The following is a 21667-nucleotide window of genomic DNA, read 5'->3' as shown; positions in this document are numbered from 1 at the left end:
CATGATGGCTCACAACAATCTATGCCTTCTGGCCTGCAGGTGTAGATGCAGACAGAGCACTGTATACATAATAATAAATATCTTAAAAAAAAAAAAAAAAAGCCGGGCATGGTGGCACATGCCTTTAATCCCAGCACTTGGGAGGCAGAGGCACGTGGGTTCAAGACCAGCCTGGTCTACAAAGTGAGTCCAGGACAGCCAAGGCTACACAGAGAGACCCTGTCTCAAAAAACTAAAAACAAAACAAAATAAAGTGAGTCCAGGACAGCCAAGGCTATACAGAGAAACCCTGTCTCGAAAAACCAAAAAGAAAAGAGTGAATGATAGCTAGGGTTGGAGGTGGTGCATTCCATTCATACTAGCACTGAAGAGGCAGAAAAGGGGATCTCTAACAGTTACAGGGCAGCCTGGTCTACGTATTGAGTTGTAGGCCAGTGGGGTCACATAAGGCAGTGAGGGCACAGCACGCAGGTCCCCAGGCCCCTGTGGTTCTGAGCACGCAGGTCCCCAGGCCTGTGTCATAAGTGTTTTTACCTGCTGAACCATCTCACTAGCCCTTTAAAATATTTTTGTTTAGATTTTTTTTATGAATCTTTTACATGCACATATGTATGTGTACTTTGTGTATGTGGTGCCCACGGAGGTCAGACGAGTGTCAGAGCCCCGAGAACAGGAGCTATGGATGGTTGTGAGATAGATGCTGGGAGCTGAACTAAGGTCTTCTGCAAGGACAGCTCTTAACTGAGAGCCTAGCCTTTTAATTAATAATATGTATGAATTAAAGCAAACTAATTATTTGTGTGATTGAGAGAGAGAGATGTCTGTCAACGTGTGTGTGTGTGTGTGTGTGTGTGTGTGTGTGTGTGTCAGGACACAGGTGTAGAATCAAGAGGTCAACTTTGTGAAATCAGTTCTCTCATTACATCTTTACATGGGTTCTGGGGAGTCAGAGTTAGGTTGCCAGGCTTGTGCTGTTTGATGGTTAGTTTTAGTTGTCAAGGTGACAAAATCCATAGTCACCTGGATAGAGAATCTCAATGGGGCATTGTCTAGAGAAGGTGGGCATGTGGGCATGTCTGTGGGTGAGGTTATCTTGATTGTGTTGAGGTTGAAAGACCTGCCCACTATGGGTGGCACCATTCCCTAGATATAGTCCTGAACTGTGTGCCAGTGGATAAAGTGAACTGAGCCAGGCGTGTAGCATGCGCTGTGGTTCTCCTCTTCCCTGGGGCCTGATGGCCACCAGCCCACCAAGGCAGGAGGAGCAGAAGACGAGATGGAGGACCTGGACGGCCATAATCACGAAGGAGATCAAACATTCTGGGAACCACTTCAGGAGCTAGTTCAACTTTACTCAGGGAGAACAAAGGCTATGTAGCCCTTGGGGAGTGTCGGGAGGGGTGCAGGTGTGTGTGTGTGCAGGGAATTCCAGGATAGGCATTCATAATTTTTTAGAACCAGGCAAATGCTTGCTCTGCATTTGGCAGCACGCTCCTATCATATGAGTGGGAACACAGCACCTAATTATCCTACAGACACGGGGAGGGGAGAGCTAGCAGGGAGCTGTGTCAAGAGCCATATATCAAATGTGGTTAGGGGCATCTATGTCTAAAGACACTCTCCAGCCGGGCAGTGGTGGCGCACGCCTTTAATCCCAGCACTCGGGAGGCAAAGGCAGGTGGATCGCTGTGAGTTAGAGGCCAGCCTGGTCTACAAAGTGAGTCCAGGGCAGCCAAGGCTACACAGAGAGACCCTGTCTCAAAAGACAAAATACAAACAAACAAAAGATACTCTCCAGATGGAGGCAGGGAGAGAGCTGAGGCCCTGCTGGGGAGAGGGAGTCCTGCAACTAATGCCAAACTCACAATGGCTATCCAGACCAGGACGACTGCAACCTGGAACAGCAGGGCCCTTCCAATATCTCCTTCTGTTTTATTTTGTATTTATTTTATTTTTATTTCTCTGTGTTGCCCTGGCTGTCCTGGACTCGCTTTGTAGACCAGGCTAGCCTTGAACTTACAAAGATCCGAGTGCCTCTGCCTCCTGAGTACTGGGATTAAAGGCGTGTGCCAGCACACCTCGCCTGTTTTATTTATTTTATTTCGTTAAAGATTTATTTATTTACTTATTTATATCGTGTTTTGCCTGCATGTACACCTGTAAGTCAGAGGAGGGCACCAGATCTCATTATAGATAGTTGTGAGCCACCACGTGGTTGCTGAGAATTGAACTCAGAACTTTTGGAAGAGCCGCTAGTGCTCTCAACATCTGAGCCATCTCTTCATCACCCTGCTTTTTTTGGGGGGGAGGGTTTTTGTTTGTTTTGTTTTTGGTTCCTCAAGACAGGGTTTCTCTGTGTAGCCTTGGCTGTCCTGGACTCACTTTGTAGACCAGGTTGGCCTTGAACTCACAGAGATCCACCTGTTTCTGCCTCCTGAGTGCTGGGATTAAAGGCATGCACCACCATGCCCAGCCCTATTTTATTTTTTAATGTGGAAGTGTCATCATGAATTTTAAGAATTCTACCATTGCTGGGCTTGGTGGCTGGGTTCAAGGCCAACCTGGTCTACAAATCGAGTCCAGAGCAGAGAGACCCTGTCTCAAAAAAAAAGAAAAAAAAGAAGAAGGAAGGAGGAGGAAGGAAGAAAAAAGAAAAAAGAAAGAAAGAAAGAAAGAAAAGAAATCTATCATCTATTTCAAAGGGATCTAGGGTCTGATAAAGTACCATGGCCTGATGGATAGTGATTCTAGCAGTGGTGGCAATCTGTCTCCAGAGGAACTGTATGAGACAAGAAATAATAAGTATCAAAACAAGACAATTAGAGCCTAGTTAGGGGTAGAATGAAGGAAAACAGGGGGTTTTGAACCAACATCATTGCTCAGTGGGTTGAAATCTCAGGAGTAAGTATGTACAGACTTTTTTGAGGGCATTAATATTGGTTTCAAAAACATGATACATTTACATAAAAGTAACATGCCTTCCCCAATATCATGTAAGTCCCCGCAATCAGCAGTTATTAAGTTTAGTGTTCTTTTGTTTTGGAGCATAACCCAGCAGGAGAGTTCATCTGTCACTGGAGAAATTCTAGGGCTGTCATATGTGGATGTCATTGCCTGGCCGAACTTGTTTCAGAAGTCTCCAGTCAGGTGTGTCTGGACAATGGCAGCTGTCGTGGTCCAGGCAGACCCAAGGGATGGCAGCTGTTGTGGTCCAGGCAGACCCAAGGGGATGGCAGCTGTCGTGGTCCAGGCAGACCCAAGGGGATGGCAGCTGTCGTGGTCCAGGCAGACCCAAGGGGATGGCAGCTGTCGTGGTCCAGGCAGACCCAAGGGGATGGCAGCTGTCGTGGTCCAGGCAGACCCAAGGGGATGGCAGCTGTCGTGGTCCAGGGAGACCCAAGGGGATGGCAGCTGTCGTGGTCCAGGCAGACCCAAGGGGATGGCAGCTGTCGTGGTCCAGGCAGACCCAAGGGGATGGCAGCTGTCGTGGTCCAGGCAGACCCACGGGGATGGCAGGTCCAGGGAGGGTATCTTCTCTCTTGTCTCTGTCTGGTTTGTGCAGTCTCCTCTTCCTCATAGAGCTAGACCTGTGACGTAATCACAAGGGAGCAGAGATCCCTGGCAGGCAGTGTGTCTAAGAAAGGAGGTAATTCACAAGTTAATCTGGTGACAGTTGGATTGGCAGCACATCAGGGGTCCGTTGGTTTAGACCCAGAAGAGAGTTAGAGGGGTAGGGTGGACATCTGGGTGAAAAGGGGAGTGTCTGGCGGGTGAGAACTGGTGAGCTCAGAATGACTATCTTGACTGGGAGGACTGCAACCTCAAACAGCCGGGTCCTTCCAACAGCATGCCTGTAATCCCAGCACTAGCGCTCTGGAGGCAGAGGCAGGCCAATCTCTGTGAATTCGAGGCCAGCCTGATCTACAAAGGGAGTCTAGGACAGCCAAGGCTACACAGAGAAAACCTGTCTCAAAAAAAAAAAAACCAAAAAAGATAAAAGAAAAAAAACACCACAACGAAACACACCATCCATTAAAATACTTCCTATAGGGCACTGACTATTCTTCCAGAGGTCCTCAGTTCAATTCCCAGCAACCGCATGGTGGCTCCAACCACCTATAATGAGATCTGGTGCCCTCTTCTGGCCTGCAGGTGTACATGCAGACACAACACTGTATGTATATATATACATGTATATATAATATATTAAATCTATCTATATATAATATAACATATGTAATATATAATATATATTATCTGTGTAATATATATATATATAATGTATATTAAATATATATTAATATATAAATCTTTTAAAATAAAAAAAAATTCATGGAAGCAAGTGAGGTAGCACAGAGGGTGGAAGCACTTGCCATACAAGCTTGGAGACCTGAATTTGGTCCCCAGAACCACAGTAGAAGGAGAGAGTTTCGTCTCAGTAGCTAAGCTCTGACTTTCACACACACACACTATGGCCTGTGCCATCTGTTTCCACACACTTCATATGCACATACATACATACATAATTAAATCAGGAAAACTACAAAATAACAGGTAGATCCTGGGCGCTTGCTGGCCAACCAGTCTAAACTAAACAGCGAGCACTAAGAGACCCTGCTTCAGAACAGGGCAGAGGGCTGGAGAGCTGGCCCAGTGGTAAGAGCACTTGCTGCTTTTGCAGAGGACCGGGTCAGACTCCCAGCATCCACATGGTGGCTCAGAACCACGTGTGACTCCACTTCCAGGAGATCAGTGCCCTCTTCTGAGTGCCAGGCACACATGCAGGCAAAACACTCGTAAATAAAACCATATTTTTAAAAGGGGGTTGGAGTGACGCTGGGTGTAGTGGCACTTGCCTATAATCCCCGGACTTGCAGATCTCTATGAGTTCGAGGCCAGCCTAGTCTACAAAGTGAATCCAGCACAGCCAAGGCTATACAGAGAAACTCTATCTTGAGAATCAAAAGAGGCACATATGATATGAACTCATTATGTGTGTTCTCTGCTGGTGGAGAAAGCGGCATGGGCATGATGTGCAGGGAGCTGTTGTGAACCCTGACCTCCTGAGTTCAGTCCCTGAGACTCACAGGGTGGAAGGAGAGACCTGACCCCGACATGTGGGCAGTGGAGAATTCGCGCGCGCACACACACACACACACACACACACACACACACACACACACGTGCACGCGCCCGTGCACGCACACGCGCACACACACACACACACACACACACACACGCACACACACACACGCTTAATTTATTTTTAAGGAGGCATATGTTTGTTTTGTTTTTGTTTGTTTGTTTGACACAGGGTATCTCCATGTAACCCTGACTGTCCTGGAGCTGGCTGTATAGAGCAGGTTGGCCTCAAACACTGTCTCCAAAGGGGGAAAAAAAAAAAGAGCTGGGCGTGGTGGCGCACTCCTTTAATCCCAGCACTTTGGAGGCAGAGGCAGGTGGATTGCTGTGAGTTTGAGGCCAGCCTGGTCTACAAAGTGAGTCCAGGACAGTCAGGGCTACACAGAGAAACCCTGTCTCGAAAAAAAACAAAAGAAAAAAAAGTTAATTTTTAAAATGTGGCTGGAGAGATGATGGTTCAGTGGTTAAGAGCACTTAGTGCTCTTACGGAGGACCTGAGTTTGAGTCTCAGCACCCACCCTGGGTGGCTCCTAACTGCCTATAGCTCCAGCTCCAGGAGATCTGGCCTCTGGCTGCTCAGGTTCCAGCACTTCAGACAGATACCCACACACCGACATATACACATGCACATAGGTAAAAACAAATTTTTTTTTTTTTTTTTTGAGACAGGGTTTCTCTGTGTAGCCTTGGCTGTCCTAAACTCGCTTTGTAGACCAGGTTATCCTTGAACTCACAGCGATCCGCCTGCCATTGCCTACCGAGTGATGGGATTTGAGGCGTGTGCTAACACGCCTGGCCAAAAACAATACATTTTAAAAAGGAAAGCTATACTATGTGTGATCTATGTACTGTATATTACAATATATAATTATACACATATATGTAACACATAGGAAGTGGGCCACTCAGGAATTAAGATGACTGTGGGGGTCGCAGACCCCAGTTCTCTACTAACCCTTTCTCTCCCCAGGCTGCACATGACCCCAAACAGCCAGCCCTGACGCAGCCCAGGCCGAGCAAGAGTCCCCTGCTCCCCGGTGTGCCTGCTCTTTGTCCCTCTGTTCTATTTAGAACCCAGGACTAATATTTACCTTGTACACAGTAAATTGGGGGAGGGGAAGGAGCAAGCCCAGAGCTGCTGGGTAGAACTGGGAGCTTCAGGAGGCTGGCCTGATGCAGGCAGGATGGGACGGAAGGGGCTGTGTCAGCCAGAGCCTGTTCTGGGCCCAGGAGATGGAAGAAGACAGCTAGAGGCCACAAGGCCCCACTCCCCACTCCTCCAACCCCTCGCACCCCCCCACCCCACCCCCATCTTGCTCCTTCCAGGCAGCCTCTGTTCACAGAACCCCACAGCACCCTCAGAGAAGAAAGCAGAGCCACCCTGGCTAAGAGCTAGTGAGGGAGCTTTTGCTTGGCCACACCCTCCCCTAGCCTGTGTCTAGTGTGATCAGTAGAACACTGTGCTCCTTGCTCTCTCCATTGATAATGTCCCTGAGTCCTCAACACAAAGGGTTCTGCCCACTGCACAGATGAGAAAAGCGCGGTGCATGGACACGGAGAGTTTTGGCTCCATCCGTGTTGGTGGGGATTACAAGGAGCCTCCAGAAGGGCTCATTGATCCGCATTCAGCCAAGAAGAAACGGTGAGAGGGGTTGGATGAGGGTCTTTTCTAAATGATTTTCTCCCTGAGAACATCCATCCTTGGTTTCCAGGAGACCCTGTCGTCCTCTTGGGTGGTGGTGGTGGGGTGGACCGTAGGACTATCCACCCATTTGTCCCCAAGGCCCTGACCCGCTGACCTCTCTCTCCCTTGCCACTGATTTCTTCACGTTGTTCAACATTAACCAAGTGAGAGTCAGGACAATCCCTCAGATCCCAGGAGCTGACACACTATGTTGCACGTCCGAGGCCTGGGCCTACCTGGCTTTCTGGCTTTAACTGCCCTGGTTAGCCTGGGACACAGCCAGCATGGTAAGGGGCACTTGGAGACCTGCCTGGGCAGGATAGAGGATGTGGGAAAGGCCTGAGGGATGGGGAGAACACAGGATAGTCCCCAGGGGGACCTCAAACCAGAGAGTCCAGCTTAGAAGGGTCAGGTATGTGGGGCAGAAAGAGGGTACCTCTTTTCTCTTCCAGAAATGGGGGGTGGGCTGGGGCAACCAACGAAAGGTGGGCAACTCAGAAACTGTGTCCAGTGGCGTTCTAGGTACTTCCTCACCCTCTACGTGCCTTCTTGTAAGCCTGTAGGGCAAGCCATCATCCTACCCCTAAAAGGCTGAGGTGGCCAGGCTTCTTTTTTCCCATACCCTTCCCCCAAACTGCAGTGTTCCGGGCCCCTCAGCAAGCACTGTCACTGCTCCAACGAGTCCGGAGAGCCAACAGTGGCTTGTTTGAGGAGATGCAAAAGGGCAACCTGGAGCGTGAGTGCATGGAAGAGCCGTGGTTATTATGAGGAGGCCTTCGAAGCCCTGGAGTCTAAAAGTGACCACGGTGAGCCCGCAACACTGGAAGCTTGGAGGAGGGGCAGGTAGGCAAGGAATTGGTCTGGGCTGGCTCAGCGGAGGAAGCCTGGATCCACAGATGACACAAGCAGCCAACATGCTTGCTTTCAGTCCCCCAACCCCCAACCCCCGTTCAGACTTTCACTCCCAATCAGACTCCTGTCTCCTTGTGCTGCAAGAAGGGACCCAAAATCTACCTTGGGGGACTGTGGGCCTGGCCTGTCACAGTGAGGCTCATGACAGCTAGACTGGGGCTGACTGGGTTGCCTGGTGATTGCTTAAGCATTTCTGTCATTTCTTTGTTCCCTTGTGGTGTGCCCACTGGCCCTGGGGTGCTGTTTGCGGTCCCTTTCCTCGCTTGCGGAGCTCCCCTTCTCCTGTCCACTCCCTTCTGGAGGGAACCCCATGTAGTCATGTGTGCCAAAGGACTCTCTCTTTACATAAGCTCTCCTTGTGGAAGATAAACTGGGTGACTAAAGCTGCACTGAAGCGGTCAGGGTGTGCCTACTAACAGTAGAACTGCACCCTGCCAGAGCCTCACTTCCTGCTCTTGCTTTGCAGGATGTGTTTTGGGCCAAGTATACAGGTGAGTGGCCAATAAGGCATGCCCCCCAGAAGGGAGGCTGGGGGACTCCAGCTAAGGAATTTCCTCTCCTGTAGAACACACCCACTCTCTCCCCTCCCTCCATCCCATCTGTCTGTTGCCCCTGCTTCCATGGCCTCATCACCTGTTCCCATCCTGTCTCCACAGCAACAACAAAGGTATTTCTGCTTTTTTTTTTTTTTTCCTTTTCAGTTTGTAATTCAGTGAGGACACCCCGAGAGACATTCATGGACTGTCTGGAAGGTGGGGAGTGGGCTCTTTGTCATGGGTGGGGGTGGGGGGGGGAAGCCTGGGAGAAAAGGAGCATTACTACCTGGTCAGGAGCCATGGCTCAAGTGGGCATGTCCGGTGCCTGGCGTTGCCTCTTTGTCCATGGTCAAGGATGTCTTTGCATGTGGCTTTGTGTCTGGCCAGACTGTCGGTGGTATGGAGGAATGAGTGGACCTTTGTCCAGTCCCTGCCAGAGCTCTGTCTTGTCAAGTCATTCTCCAAACCTTTCTGTTTTGTTTTTGAGACAGGGACTCCTGTAGCTCAGGGTAGTTTTGAACTTGCTAGGTGCTGGGGATGACCCTGAGCTCCTGATCCGCCTACTTCTGCCTCCCTGGGGCTGGGATTCCAGGCATGTGCACCATGGCTGCTTACATTCTCCACAACTTCCAATGATTCCCCACTCAGGCTCTTGGATGGGAAAACTTTGCACATCTGGCCTTGACTTCCTCCTCTAAACCCCGACAAGCTGGTCAGAGTCAGTAAGCATGTCACGATGTCTCAGTCCTTGCCTACTTTGTTATTTTCACATGGAGGATTCTCCAGTGAAAACGCTGTCCTCCAGGGACTTTTCTGAGCCTTCAGGGAGCGGCTTCCTCCACAGGACTCTGTATCTTTAGTCTTACATAGGTTCCATTATTACAGGGAACTCAAATGTCAGAGTTTCTTTCCTTCCTTCCCTGAGCCGGGGTCTCATGTAGCCTAGGCTGGCTTTGAACTCCTGATCCTCCACGCTCCCACCCAAAACTGAGTGCTGGAACCGTGTGCTTGCACGACCATGCTCAGCTCGTAGTTTCACTTCTATCAATATTTGTTTATTTTTTTAAGATAGTAAATTTGGGGCTGGAGAGTTGGCTCAGTGGTTAAGAGCACTGCCTGCTCTACCAAAAGTCCCGGGTTCAATTGCCAGCACCCACCTGGTAGCTCACAACTGTCTGTAACTCCAAGATATGAAACCCTCATACCAATGCACATAAATTTAAAATTTGAATGAAAAAAAAGATAGTGAATTTGAAATAAAGACTAGTTTTTATCTTTTTCATTTTTCTTCTTGGTTTTTTGAGACAGGGTTTCTCTGTGTAGTAACCCTGGCTATTCTGGAACTCTCTTTGTAGACCAAGCTGGCCTGGAACTCACAGAGCTCTACCTCCCTCTGCCTCCTGAACACGAGATTAAAGGTGTGTGTCACCATGTCTGTACTTGTCTTTTTATTTTAATATGTGTGGGTGTTTTTGAGACAGGGTCTCTCTGTGTTAGTCTTGGCTGTCCTGGACTCGCTTTTTAGACCAGGCTGGCCTTGAACTCACAGGGATCCACCTGCCTCTGCCTCTCAAGTGCTGGGATTAAACGTGTGTGCTACCACGCTGGCTCTTTTTATTTTATTTTTTAAGATTTATTTATTTGTTTTTATGTATAGGAGTGCTCTGTTTTCATGCCTGCCAGAAGAAAGAATAAGATCTCATTACAGATAGTTGTGACCTCTGGAAGAGCAGACAGTGCTCTTAACTGCTGAGCCATCTCTCCAGCCCCCTTTCTTCTTTTTCTTTCTTTCTTTTTCTTTTGGTTTTTGAAATAGGGTTTCTATGTGCAGCCTTGGCTGTCTTGGACTCATTTTGTAGACCAGGCTGGCCTCAAACTCTCAGAGATCCACCTGCCTCTGCCTCCCGAGTGCTAGGATTTCATTACTTACTCTAATAATATTGTACTAAGCCTTTGGTGTATGCCAGGCATTGTGTTGGTGCCAGGTGCGGGGGAATCTCTCTTTGTAGTCAGGGTCTAAATGCAGATAGAGTGGCCTTGAACCCTCCATCTGTCACTTCTGTTCCCTGAGGGACAGAGGGTTATAGAGAAGTGCCACCAAACAGGTGCTGGGAATTTTAAAGGCACAAAATAGTTGTGGGAGCTGGGTGTGGTAGGACACGCCTTTAATCCCAGCACTCCGGAGGCAGAGGCAGGAGGATCACTGTGAGTTTGAGGCCAGCCTGGTCTACAAAACAAGTCTAGGACAGTCAAGGCGACACAGAAAAACCCTGTCTTGAAAAACAAACAAACAAACAAACAAAGGTGTGGGTTTTAAGGAACTCACAATCTCAGGATAACAGAAATACCACATATTAAAGGCATTCCTGGAAATGCCAGAAGAGAGCAGAAAGGGCAGTTGGCTGTGGGCAGAATCAGAGATGGCTTCCCAGAAGTGCTGTTTACCTGGCCTCGTGGGACGAGCAGGTGAACAAATCTGAGAGAAGCCAAGCATGGAAACCGTGCAAAGGCCCTAAAATAACAACGGCCAGGGCTGGATTAGAACTGTGCCTGCCATCTGGTTGTCACATGGCTGTTGTGGAGTGCACAAAACTTCTGCAAAGGAGTGAAAGGCGTTCCCGGTTATGGATGGTGGACCATAGAGAGCCTGGGGTGGGTGGGCAGACAAAATGTTAATAGGAAATTGGAGAAAGTCCTCAGGGTCTGATGCAGACTTGGGTGTGTGTCTCTGTAGGTCGCTGTGCTATGGATCGGGGTAAGAACTACCATGGGACTGTGAATGTCACTTATACCGGTATCGAGTGCCAGCTGTGGCGGAGCCCCTACCCACACAAGCCTGAGTGAGTGGCAAGCAGGCCTGTCTCCCAGCGTGCAGGAGGGGAAGCAAAGGCACACTCTGGGAGTCACAGGTCCCCTGAGCACCCTTCTGTTCCAGGATCAACATCACCACTGATCCCGGGGCTAACCTGCAGGAGAACTTCTGCCGGAATCCAGATGACAGCACCAAGGGACCCTGGTGCTACACCACAGACCCCACTGTGCGCAGACAAGAATGCAGTGTCCCTGTCTGTGGTGAGCTGGGGCTAAGAAGGCCAAGGCCCAGGGCTCTTCATAAGGCCTGGCGACCCTAAATGGCCATCACAATGGTGGCCACCTTCAGAGCAAGGGGGAGAAGTTACAAACAGAATGGGCCCTTTGGCCAGGCCACTTGGGAGACCGGGGCAGGCTGCCTGTCTCCTTCTTTGCTTCCTCCCAGCCTTGGCTCCTCATGCTTTGGCTGTGGCTCCTTTCAAGCAACTTTTTGTGTCCTGTTAAGGTGCTTTCCTCCAGGAAGTCCTTCCAGATCACTTTAGTCACATGCCTTTTCCAAACACCACAGAGTAAGCATATAAGGCTCTGCCCTGGGTGATTGTTGTATTTAATTGCCAGGGCTCTAGTCACAATAATGCTGCAGAGCAAACACCCATATCTGAGGGGCATGCCACAGCAAGCATTTCTTTCTTACCCCACTGGGGCAGGGCTAGGATGCTCTCAGCCCTACTCACCATTGTCGGAGTCTGGGGTGGGGAGACAGTGTTCCACCCCTAAATGCTGGGCCTGCCTGGATAGGTATATTATGAATGATGGGTCTGGTGGAACCTGATTCCTTAAGGAAGTTCTTCCATCCATGCGGACAGGAGAGCTGCAGAGCAATGAGCAGAAGCAATGCTTGAAGGCCTACATGCAGAGTGCTGGGCAGTCCTGCCTGGGCTCCATTGGCAGAACAAGCCACATGACCAAGGCCAAAGTCAGTCAAGAAGTGAGATACAGTCTGCTATAAAACCAGAGTAAAAGGATGAAGTCAGAGCGATGACTTCATATCACGGGCTAGGGGTGTGGGTTAGTGGCAGAGAGTTGGGCTAGGATGCACAAGGCCCTAGGTTCAACACCCTCCCCAGGAAAAAAAAAAAGTTTGGCAGAGCAGACCTATGAGCATAACTATAGCTGCTGGAGATGGTAGGAGGACAGACGGAGAAAAAGTTCAAGCCCTTCAAGGCCTAGCTCGGAGACATCAACAGTTAAGAGTGTTTGCTTCTCCTGCAGGGGACCAGAGCTCAGTTCCCAGCACCCATGTGGCTCCCATGGATCCAGGGGATCCAACACTCTCTTTGGCAAACACACACACACACACACACACACACACACACACACACACACGGCCGAGACAGAGGAATAAAAAAACAAAAAACAAAATAAATCCTTGTTTTAAAGTTCGAGGCCAGCCTAGACAACTTAGTGAGACCCTGTCTCAAAATAAAAAGAAAAACGAGGGCTGAGGGCTGTAACTAAATGATAGCGAATGCCCCTTCCCTAGCTGCTGGGTTAGTGCCCTGTTCTTTGCAGCTATGCTCCACCCCAGACAGGCTTAAAGCAAATCACCAATCCATCATCTTAGAAAAGCAGCTACCTAGACTGTACCGTCTATCCGCATTTGTGGCAAATACATTGCAGACTTGCTGAAATTGACCTGTCCACACACATCCCTAGTAGATCCACCAGGCCTTCTGTTCTGTCCAATTAAAACGTGAAACCCAAGCCAGGTGTGGTGCACACCTGTGAGTACAGCACTCAGGAGGCAGAGGCAGGCAGATCTCTGAGTTCGAGGCTAGCCTGGTCTACAGACATAGTTCCAGGATAGCCAAGGCCACACAGGGAAACCCTGTCTCGAAAAAACAACACACACACACACACACAAACACAAAGTTTTATACAAATTGACTCCAGGCAGTCACTACCAATAGATTGCAGATAGCCTAGGACCCCTGGAGGCTCTGCCTGCTTTCCCTATGTGACTTATGCACCAAACACCTGTGCTTTGTGTGTGCTTTTACTTTCTCTTCTCAACTATCGGGGAAGACAGGCAGGTGCGGACAGTTTGAAGGGAGCTTGCTGAGGCTGGGGCTGTTTAAGCTGCCTGAAGTCACACAGGTGAAATCCACCAGGACTTGGGATTCAAGTCGTCCTTGGGTCGGCGTGCTATCCCAGCTTCGCTTTCTGTATCCCTCCCCACCAGGCCAAGATGGCCGTACCACTGTGGAGATGATTCCTCGCTCTGGAGGTACCAGGGGCACCCAGGCACCTCCACCGGAGCAGTGCATCTCTGAGCGTGGCCGGCTGTACCAGGGGAACTTGGCTGTGACAACACTTGGGTCCCCTTGCCTGGCCTGGGACAGCACGTCAGCCAGGGCCCTGAGCAAGTACCAGGACTTCGATCCAGGGGTGAAACTCGTGGAAAACTTCTGCCGCAACCCAGATGGGGATGAGGAGGGCGTGTGGTGCTACGTGGCGGGACAACCTGGCGACTTTGAGTACTGCAGCCTCAGCTACTGTGGTGAGCAGGAGAGGCTGGGAGGGCCAGGGGCCAAGGACAAGTGGGTTCCTTACAGCCTTACAGAAACCTAGCTAGGGGTAGGTCCTATTCTCGTTTCATAGCTGAGTAACGGAGGCCCTGAGAGGTGTTGGCTGGTCACTGAGGTGTGCCTAGGCTCTCAACCTCCGAGTCAAACGCCCTCCGAGGCCCGCGGGGTCTTGAGAAGGTCTCTGGTCCCAGCCACTGCCGGCTCTCTACAGACGAGGCGCTGGGAGAGGAGAGCCCGGAGAGCCCGGAGAGCCCGGAGAGCCAGGCTGGGGAATCCATCAGAGGGCGCACCACCGACGCAGAGTACCACACCTTCTTCGATGAGAAGACCTTCGGTTTGGGGGAAGCAGGTGAGGCACCCGCGTGTCCATGGGGCACAGGGCTGAAAGCCAGGATGGGCCCCTCACCGTCGGCCTTGCTTTGCAGACTGTGGCCTGCGGCCTTTGTTCGAGAAGAAGTCGCTGGAAGACAAAACGGAAAAGAAGCTTCTTGAGTCTTACATAGAGGAGCGCATCGTGGATGGTTGGGACGCTGAGAAGGGTAGCGCCCCCTGGTGCGTCCGGGACTGATCTGCAGGCCCATGGAAGGCCTGTCCCACCCACAGGCGCTGCAGGACCTGGCACTCACAAGCCACAGATGACACTAGCGTCCTCTAATTATTTCTGGAGCACCCTCAGCCCATTGGCTTTACCACGTCCCCCAGTTGGTGGTGGAGCTGAGGCCCAGGCACATTGCACAGTCAAGACTTGTATCTAATTCTTCCTACGCCACAGCTGTGCTAAACTATGTAAAGGGTACATTGGAAGAGCTCTGATCCCCCAGGGCAGCCCTGTCCCTCATCTATCTGTCTGTCTTTTGTCTGTCTGTCTGTCTGTCTGTCTGTCCGTCTGTCTATTGCCTCCATCCTATCCCAGTACTCTTTGTTTTGTTGTTGTTTTCTTTGTTTTTTGAGACAGGGTTTCTCTGTGTAGCCTTGGCTGCCCTGGACTGGTAGTAGACCAGGCTGGCCTTGAACTCACAGCGATCGGCCTGCCTCTGGCCTCTGCCTCCCGGTGTGCTACTGCAACCAGCTCTAGCCCACTACTCTGTTAACCTAGGCTTTCACCTCCAACTTCCAGGGCTCCTGATCAACCAGGACCCCCCTCCTCCTGCTCTGTTTCTTTTTTTTTTTCTTTCTTTCTTTCTTTTTTTTTTTTTTTTTTTTTTTTAGTTTTTTCAGTTTTTTGAGACAGAGTTTCTCTGTGTAGCCTTGTCTGTCCTGGGCTTGCTATGTAGACTATGCTGACCTCGAACTCACAGCGATCTGCCTGCCTCTGCCTCCCAAGCTGGGATTAAAGGTGTGCACCACCACAGTCATACCAGGGCCCAGTCCTTTGTTGTTGTTTTGTTTTGTTTTGTTTTGTTTTTCCAAGGCAACGTCTCTCTGTGTAACCTTGGCTGTCCTGGACTCATTTTGTAGACCAGCTGGCCTCGAACTCACAGAGATCCGTCTGCCTCTGCCTCCCGAGTGCTGGGATTAAAGGCATGCGCCACCAGGCCCAGCTCAGGGCCCAGTTATTAACGCACTCTATTTCCTCTATTAGGCAGGTGATGCTTTTCCGGAAGACTCCCCAAGAGCTGTTGTGTGGGGCCAGCCTTATCAGTGACCGATGGGTTCTCACTGCTGCCCACTGCATTCTGTACCCACCCTGGGACAAGAACTTTACTGAGAATGACCTCCTGGTGCGCATTGGCAAGCATTCCCGAACCAGGTATGAGCTAGTGGCTCATGGTCACTGGCTGGGTTCTGAGTACCCATTAGGGGCTCTGGTGGCTCTGGGGCACATGGCATGTGGCTGTACTTCTCACAGGGCATGACCTCTTGACATCCCCACTGGAAAAGCCCATTTGGCCATGTCCTGTCCCACTCCAGACACCAGAACAAGGTCCAGATGAGAGTCTCTTTAAATTGTGATGATTTGAACAGAACGAGTGGCTCTGTGCCCAACTGTGTCGCTAGCCGATGTGACTCAGAAGCCCTAGGTGGCTGTGGGACTGGGAGCAAGCTGCCAGAGTGTGGCGGTTCAGAGGTCATCCTGCCTCCCAGACTGTGGGGGCAGACTGTGACCTTGCTCTGTGAGCTGAGTGTTCTCCTGGGTGGATGTTAAGCTCTTGCTTTCTCTTTTGGGGTCCGCACAGGTATGAGCGCAACATCGAAAAGATCTCCATGCTGGAAAAGATCTTTATCCACCCCAGATACAACTGGCGGGAGAACCTGGACCGAGACATCGCTCTGCTAAAGCTCAAGAAGCCCGTGACCTTCAGTGACTACATTCACCCTGTGTGCCTGCCGGATAAGCAGACAGCATCCAGGTCAGCACCAGGGCCACAGCTGTGATTTGGCTCTGGACCCTGGGGCCTGGCACGTAACTGCTTCCACGGTGTGAATGCAAGAATCCTTTTCTGTGACACTTTGTTAAATCTTGGGCTCCTAGGTGCTGTCGGGGACAATTCTCACCAGGTCCCTCTCTTTCCCTAAAGCTTGCTCCAGGCTGGGCATAAAGGGCGGGTGACAGGCTGGGGCAACCTCCGGGAGACATGGACAACCAGCATCAGCGAGATACAGCCCAGCGTCCTGCAGGCGGTGAATCTACCCATTGTAGAGCGGCCTGTGTGCAAAGCCTCTACCCGGATACGCATTTCTGACAACATGTTCTGTGCTGGTAAGGCTTTGTGTCTTGGGCCATGGGAACAGCTGGGGGTGGGGGGAGGGGCACTTGGCAGGCCTGGGATGTGGTCTGAGCAAGGCACACACCTGGGCACTTACAAGGCAGGTGACTCCAGGCAAATGGCTGAAGCTTTTGGGGGTGAAAGGAAAAGTTTCTGCAAGCTGGGAGTGGTGGCGCATGCCTTTAATAAGCAGCACTTGCGAGCAGAGGCAGAAGGATCTCTGCAAGTTCGAGACCAGCTTTGTCTACAAAGCAAGTCCAGGACAGCCAAGACTACACAGAGAAGCCCTGTCTAGAAAGAGGTCTGAGGTGAGACAGAGAGAGAGAGAGAAAGAGAGAGAGAGAGAGAGGAGAGAGAGAGAGAGAGAGTGAGAGCGTGAGAGAGGGAGAGAGAGAGAGGCAGAGAGAGAGAGAGGAGAAGAGGAGAAGAGAGAGAGAGAGAGAGAGAGTAGCAAGAGAGAGAGAGAGAGAGAGAGAGACGAGAGAGAGAGGACAGAGACAAGAGGAGAGAGAGACAGAAGAGAGAGAGAGACGTGGCTGTGTGTGTGTGTGTGTACACGTGGTGGCATGTGGCCATTAATTTCTGGTCCTGGGTAGGGAAAGGCATTCATTTAGTCACTCAGCACATATTTCTTGAGTGCCTACTCTGTCTTGTCAAGACAGGTTTTGAGGGTACACCACAGGGACCCAAACAGGTTGTCCTGAGGAAGCTGCCTTTCTAGAAAGGGCATGCCAACAGACATGTAGAGACCAATTCATTCATTCATTCTTTTTTCTTTTTGGTTTTTTGAGACAGGGTTTCGCTATTACACAGAGCTCTGATGGTCTTGAACTCACTTTGGAGACCAGGCTGGCCTTGAACACACAGAGATCTGACTGCCTCTGCCTCCCAAGTGCTGAGATTAAAGTGTGTGTGCCACCAAGCCCGGCGAGCACCAGTTCTTGATTGCAGAGTAAGGGAGACTGGAAGGGATAGGTCAACGAAATACAGTGGCCAGAGGGGCTGGGGAAGGGCTTTCTCAAGCAGGCGACGGTTTTTAAACAGAGTCTGGAAGGAGGGAATGAGAGAGTCAGAGATAGAGGGAGAAAGGGAGGCTGTGAGCCTGGTTTTGGGGACAGATGCAGGTGCAAGGGTCCTGAGGTGGCTGAGTGCTTGGTAGGTGTGAGGCCTGTGTGGCTGGAGTGCAGTAAACCCAGCCATCCCACAGGGGATGAGGTAAGAGAAGAGCGCCAGGTAGAGTGGAGTACAGCTGTAACCTCAGCCAAGAGGATCCTAACATGCTCAAAGCTCATTTGGGCTCCAGTTAGACCTTGTTTCAAAAAAAACAAGCAAACAGCCGGGCAGTGGTTGTGCACGCCTTTAATCTGTGTGAGTTCGAGGCCAGCCTGGTCTACAACACTAGTCTAGGACAGCCAGGGCTACACAGAGAAACCCTGTCTTGAAAAACCAAAAACCAAGCAAGCAAGCAACGAAAAACCCAAGCAAACAGTTGGGCAGTGGTTCACATTTTCAGTCCTAGCACTGTGGACAAGCTACACAGAGACAGCCAGAGCTACATAGAGACCCTGTCTCAAAGAAAATTCAAGCAAACAAATAAGAACGTATTGGTATGTGTGTTGGGATTGTATTTTGTCCATAAAACATTGATGTTGACTATAATCCCATTCAAAACAAGAACCAAAATATTCACTTTAGTGTTGTGAGAAGTTTTCCCATCTCCTCAGGTCTACTTTGGTGTTTTCCTAGAATGCTGGGATATAGTCTGTGATCTGCGTGTTCTGTGACACTTTATATTATTTGTGTTTCATCTCATACTCTTTTTGAGTTAAGAAGTAGTTTTCCGGTTTGCACACAACACACAACACACACACACACACACACACACACACACACACACAAAGGCCAAGAATTTGACTTGTTAAATATTATTTTTCTGTCCTGTAACATTAATTTTTACCTTTATCTTTTATATTTGTGTGTGTGTGCAAAGGAGAAAGAGGGGAAAAAAAAGAGAGAAAGGGAGGGGATATGTATGTTTTAGTGTAGCTTAGGCTGACCCACTATTTAAGATTTTGGATTTAGTGTCTTCTTTTTTTCTATCCTCTTTCTTTCTTTTTTCCTTTTTTGTTTGTTTTTTGAGACAGGGTTTGTCTGTGTAGCCTTGGCTGTCCTGGACTCCCTTTGTAGACCAGACTGGCCTTGAACTCAGTGATCCACCTGCCTCTGCCTCCTGAGTGTTGGGATTAAACATGTGGGTCACCTGGCTGGAGTTTGTTTTCATTAACTCATTATTTTATAATTATTGTGTTTTATTTGCCAGGCTATCATTTTCCCTGTGTTATCATTGCTTTAAGAAATTTTATGTATTTAGGAGAGTTTGCATTACCTTTGGGCTTAAAGTTTTTCTTTTTCTTATTTTGGTTTTTCTAGAGATAGGGTTTCTCTGAGTAGCCATGGCTGTCCTGGACTCACTTTGCAGACCAGGCTGGCTTCAAACTCACAGTGATCTGCCTGCCTCTGCCTCCTAAATTTTGAGATTACAGGCACATGCCAGTCCCGACTCCCTAATGAGACTATACTTTTTCAAGATGCCAATTCCTTCCTTCCTTCCTTCCCTTTCCTCCACTAAGTAGCTTTTTTCCCTCCTTGAGACAGGGTCGCATGTAACCCAGGCTAGCCTGGAGTTCACTATGTGGTGGATAACCTTCAACTGCTGATGCTTCTGGGTCTCCCAACCCTACCCACCCAGTGCTGGGATCACAGTGTACCATCATGCACAGTTTATTCAGTTTATGGGGTACTGGAGATCCAAATGGCTTCATACATGCTAGCCAAGCACTCTGCCACACTGTTTAGGACAGGCTGGCCTTGAATTTGTAATACTTCCACCTCAGCCTCCTGGTTATAGGTGGGCATAACCACACTCAACCATTTTAACCTCCTTGTAACACCTCCCCCATTGTTCTGTTAATTTATTTTTGTTTTTTTGTTTTTGTTTTGTTTTTTGTTTTATCGAGATAGGATTTCTCTGTGTAACCTTGATTGTCTTGGACTCTTCTAGAGACCAGGCTAGCCTCTAACTCACAGACATCCTCTTGCCTCTGCCTCCCAAGCGTTGGGACTACAGGTGTGTGCCACCACCACCCGCCTGGTTTGTTAATTTATATTTGGTCTTTTGGGGAAGTTTCATGTATCCCAGGCAAGCCTCAAACTCAGCATGCAACTGAGGATAATTTTAAAAGAATCCTCCTGTCTCCAACTTTTTATTTATATTATTAGTAATTTATTTATTTATTGGTTTTTCCAGATAGGGTTTCTCTGTGTAGCCTTTGCTGTCCTGGACTTACTTATGGACCAGGCTGGCCTGGAACTAACAGCGACTTACCTGCCTCTGCCTTCTGAGTACTGGGATTAAAGTCATGCGCCACCACACCCGGCCTCTCTCCAACTTTTTAACTGTTGATTTTTATAAGCCATCTGACTTTTAAAAATTTGCTTTTAACTTTTAGGTTTGTGAGTCAAGCTTTTTTCCATATGCATAGGCTTATTTGAAGGTATTTCAGATAGTTTTGTCCTTGACTGAGGTAGGTGTCTTACTAAGGTCTTCTATTTTTTTATGGGTTTCCTTTTATGCGTCTGGTTAGTTTCATGTGTCTGAGTCTACTGAGCCTTCTTGCATCTATTGAAGGATGTGTCCACCCCACCCTGTGTGTATTGTAGATTACATATGAAATTTAGTAGACTAAATTGAGGTTTGGGTGTTCCTGTAGTCTTGTTTGAAGGTGTGGTTTAGGGTACAGGCTAGGGCTGTGACTTGGCCAGAGTGGAATGGTGAGAAGTGGCTGGAGCGGAAGCACCTTGTCAGGTAAAGTCAACAAGTCTGCTAAGGGATCAGGTACATGAGGTGAGGCAATGAGGTCAAGATGACCAGATGGGGTCCCCGTGGGTGTGCCCTAAGGATGTGACTCCTGAACTCTGCTGTTTTTTCCTCAAGGTTTCAAGGTGAATGACACCAATAGAGGAGATGCTTGTGAAGGTGACAGTGGGGGACCTTTTGTCATGAAAGTAAGCTTCTCTAAAGGCCAGGGGCAAGGGAAGGTTGGGGGCCACAAACAGCTGCTTGGACCTCACTATTGGAAACCCCACTTTTCTTCCTCAGAACTTTAATAATAACCGCTGGTATCAAATGGGCATTGTCTCATGGGGTGAAGGCTGTGATCGGGACGGAAAGTATGGCTTCTACACACACGTGTTCCGCCTGAAAAAATGGATACAGAAAGTCATTGATCGATTTGGCTAGATGGATTTTGTGTGTGTGTGTGTGTGGGGCGGGTAACCACAATATGGGATCATTGTAAAATCACAGAAACCAGTCAAAATATTTTTGTGGTTGTTTCTGTGCTCAATAAAAGTGACTGCGGTAAGCCTCAGTGTGCCCAGTGCTGTTGATGGACACCTCTCTGGACTGGGCTCCAGAAGAGGCAGTAATGCTGCTGGAAGACAGGACTGCCAACACTCCAGTCTCCAGCACAGGCCAGCTGAGACGGGAGGCAGCAGTTGCCTTTGTGAGCATTTAAAATGTTTCATAGTCTAACCTTGATGCATTATTTCATTTAATTCTCACAAAAGATAGCTGTGGCTTCTCATAGGAGGGAGGGAGGTGAAAAAATAGATTTGGAGAAGTAACTTGTCCCAAGTTACACATCTCGGATTCGCAGCAGTGGGGCTGAGATGGCTGAGGAGGTAAAGCACTTGCAGTGCAGTCCAGATGGCTTTTGAGTCTGGATATCTAGAACCTACCATGCAAATGCTGGACATGGAGCTGGGTGTGGTGGCGCACGCCTATAAGCCCAGCACTCGGGAGGCAGAGGCAGGGGATCTTTGTGAGTTCGAGGTCAGCCTGGTTTATAAATTGAGTCCAGTACGGCCAAGGCTACACAGAGAAACCCTGTCTGGCTCGAAAAACAAAAACTGAAAGCTGGGTGTGAAACCAGGTGGCGGCGGCGGCAGCAGCAACAGCAATCCCAGCACTCAGGAGACAGAGGCAGGTGGATGTCTGAATTCAAGGCCAGCCTGGGCCAGGACAGCCAAGGCTAAACAGAGAAACCCTGTCTTGAAAAACAAAAAAACAAAAAACAAAAAAGTTCTCACAGGTATGCCCATCTGCTTGAGTTTTAGTTGATTCCAGATGATAATCAAGATTTTAGGTATTACTCACATCCACCATCCTTCATCATGTCATCAAAATGGTACACTCACGCTCCCAAGAGGCTCAATGTGGTTTTT

General features: G+C 49.3%; 1 protein-coding gene across 1 annotated transcript; it reads left to right on the top strand.

Moving 5' to 3' along the window:
* Nucleotides 1–7034: 7034 nt before the first annotated feature.
* On the top strand, nucleotides 7035–20729 carry F2 (coagulation factor II, thrombin). Its single transcript, XM_051144128.1, is given in 15 exon segments — nucleotides 7035–7113; nucleotides 7467–7585; nucleotides 7587–7623; nucleotides 8179–8229; nucleotides 8440–8490; nucleotides 11009–11114; nucleotides 11210–11346; nucleotides 13328–13645; nucleotides 13885–14022; nucleotides 14099–14225; nucleotides 15256–15423; nucleotides 15851–16024; nucleotides 16193–16374; nucleotides 20376–20446; nucleotides 20541–20729. Coding segments are annotated over 15 exon segments (1899 nt in total). The 3' UTR covers nucleotides 20682–20729.
* Nucleotides 20730–21667: the final 938 nt, after the last annotated feature.

The sequence above is a fragment of the Acomys russatus genome, chromosome 4, assembly GCF_903995435.1.
Source record: "Acomys russatus chromosome 4, mAcoRus1.1, whole genome shotgun sequence".
NCBI lineage: Eukaryota > Metazoa > Chordata > Mammalia > Rodentia > Muridae > Acomys > Acomys russatus.
Note: the sequence above shows the minus strand (reverse complement) of the source record. Positions and strands in the feature narration are given on the sequence as shown.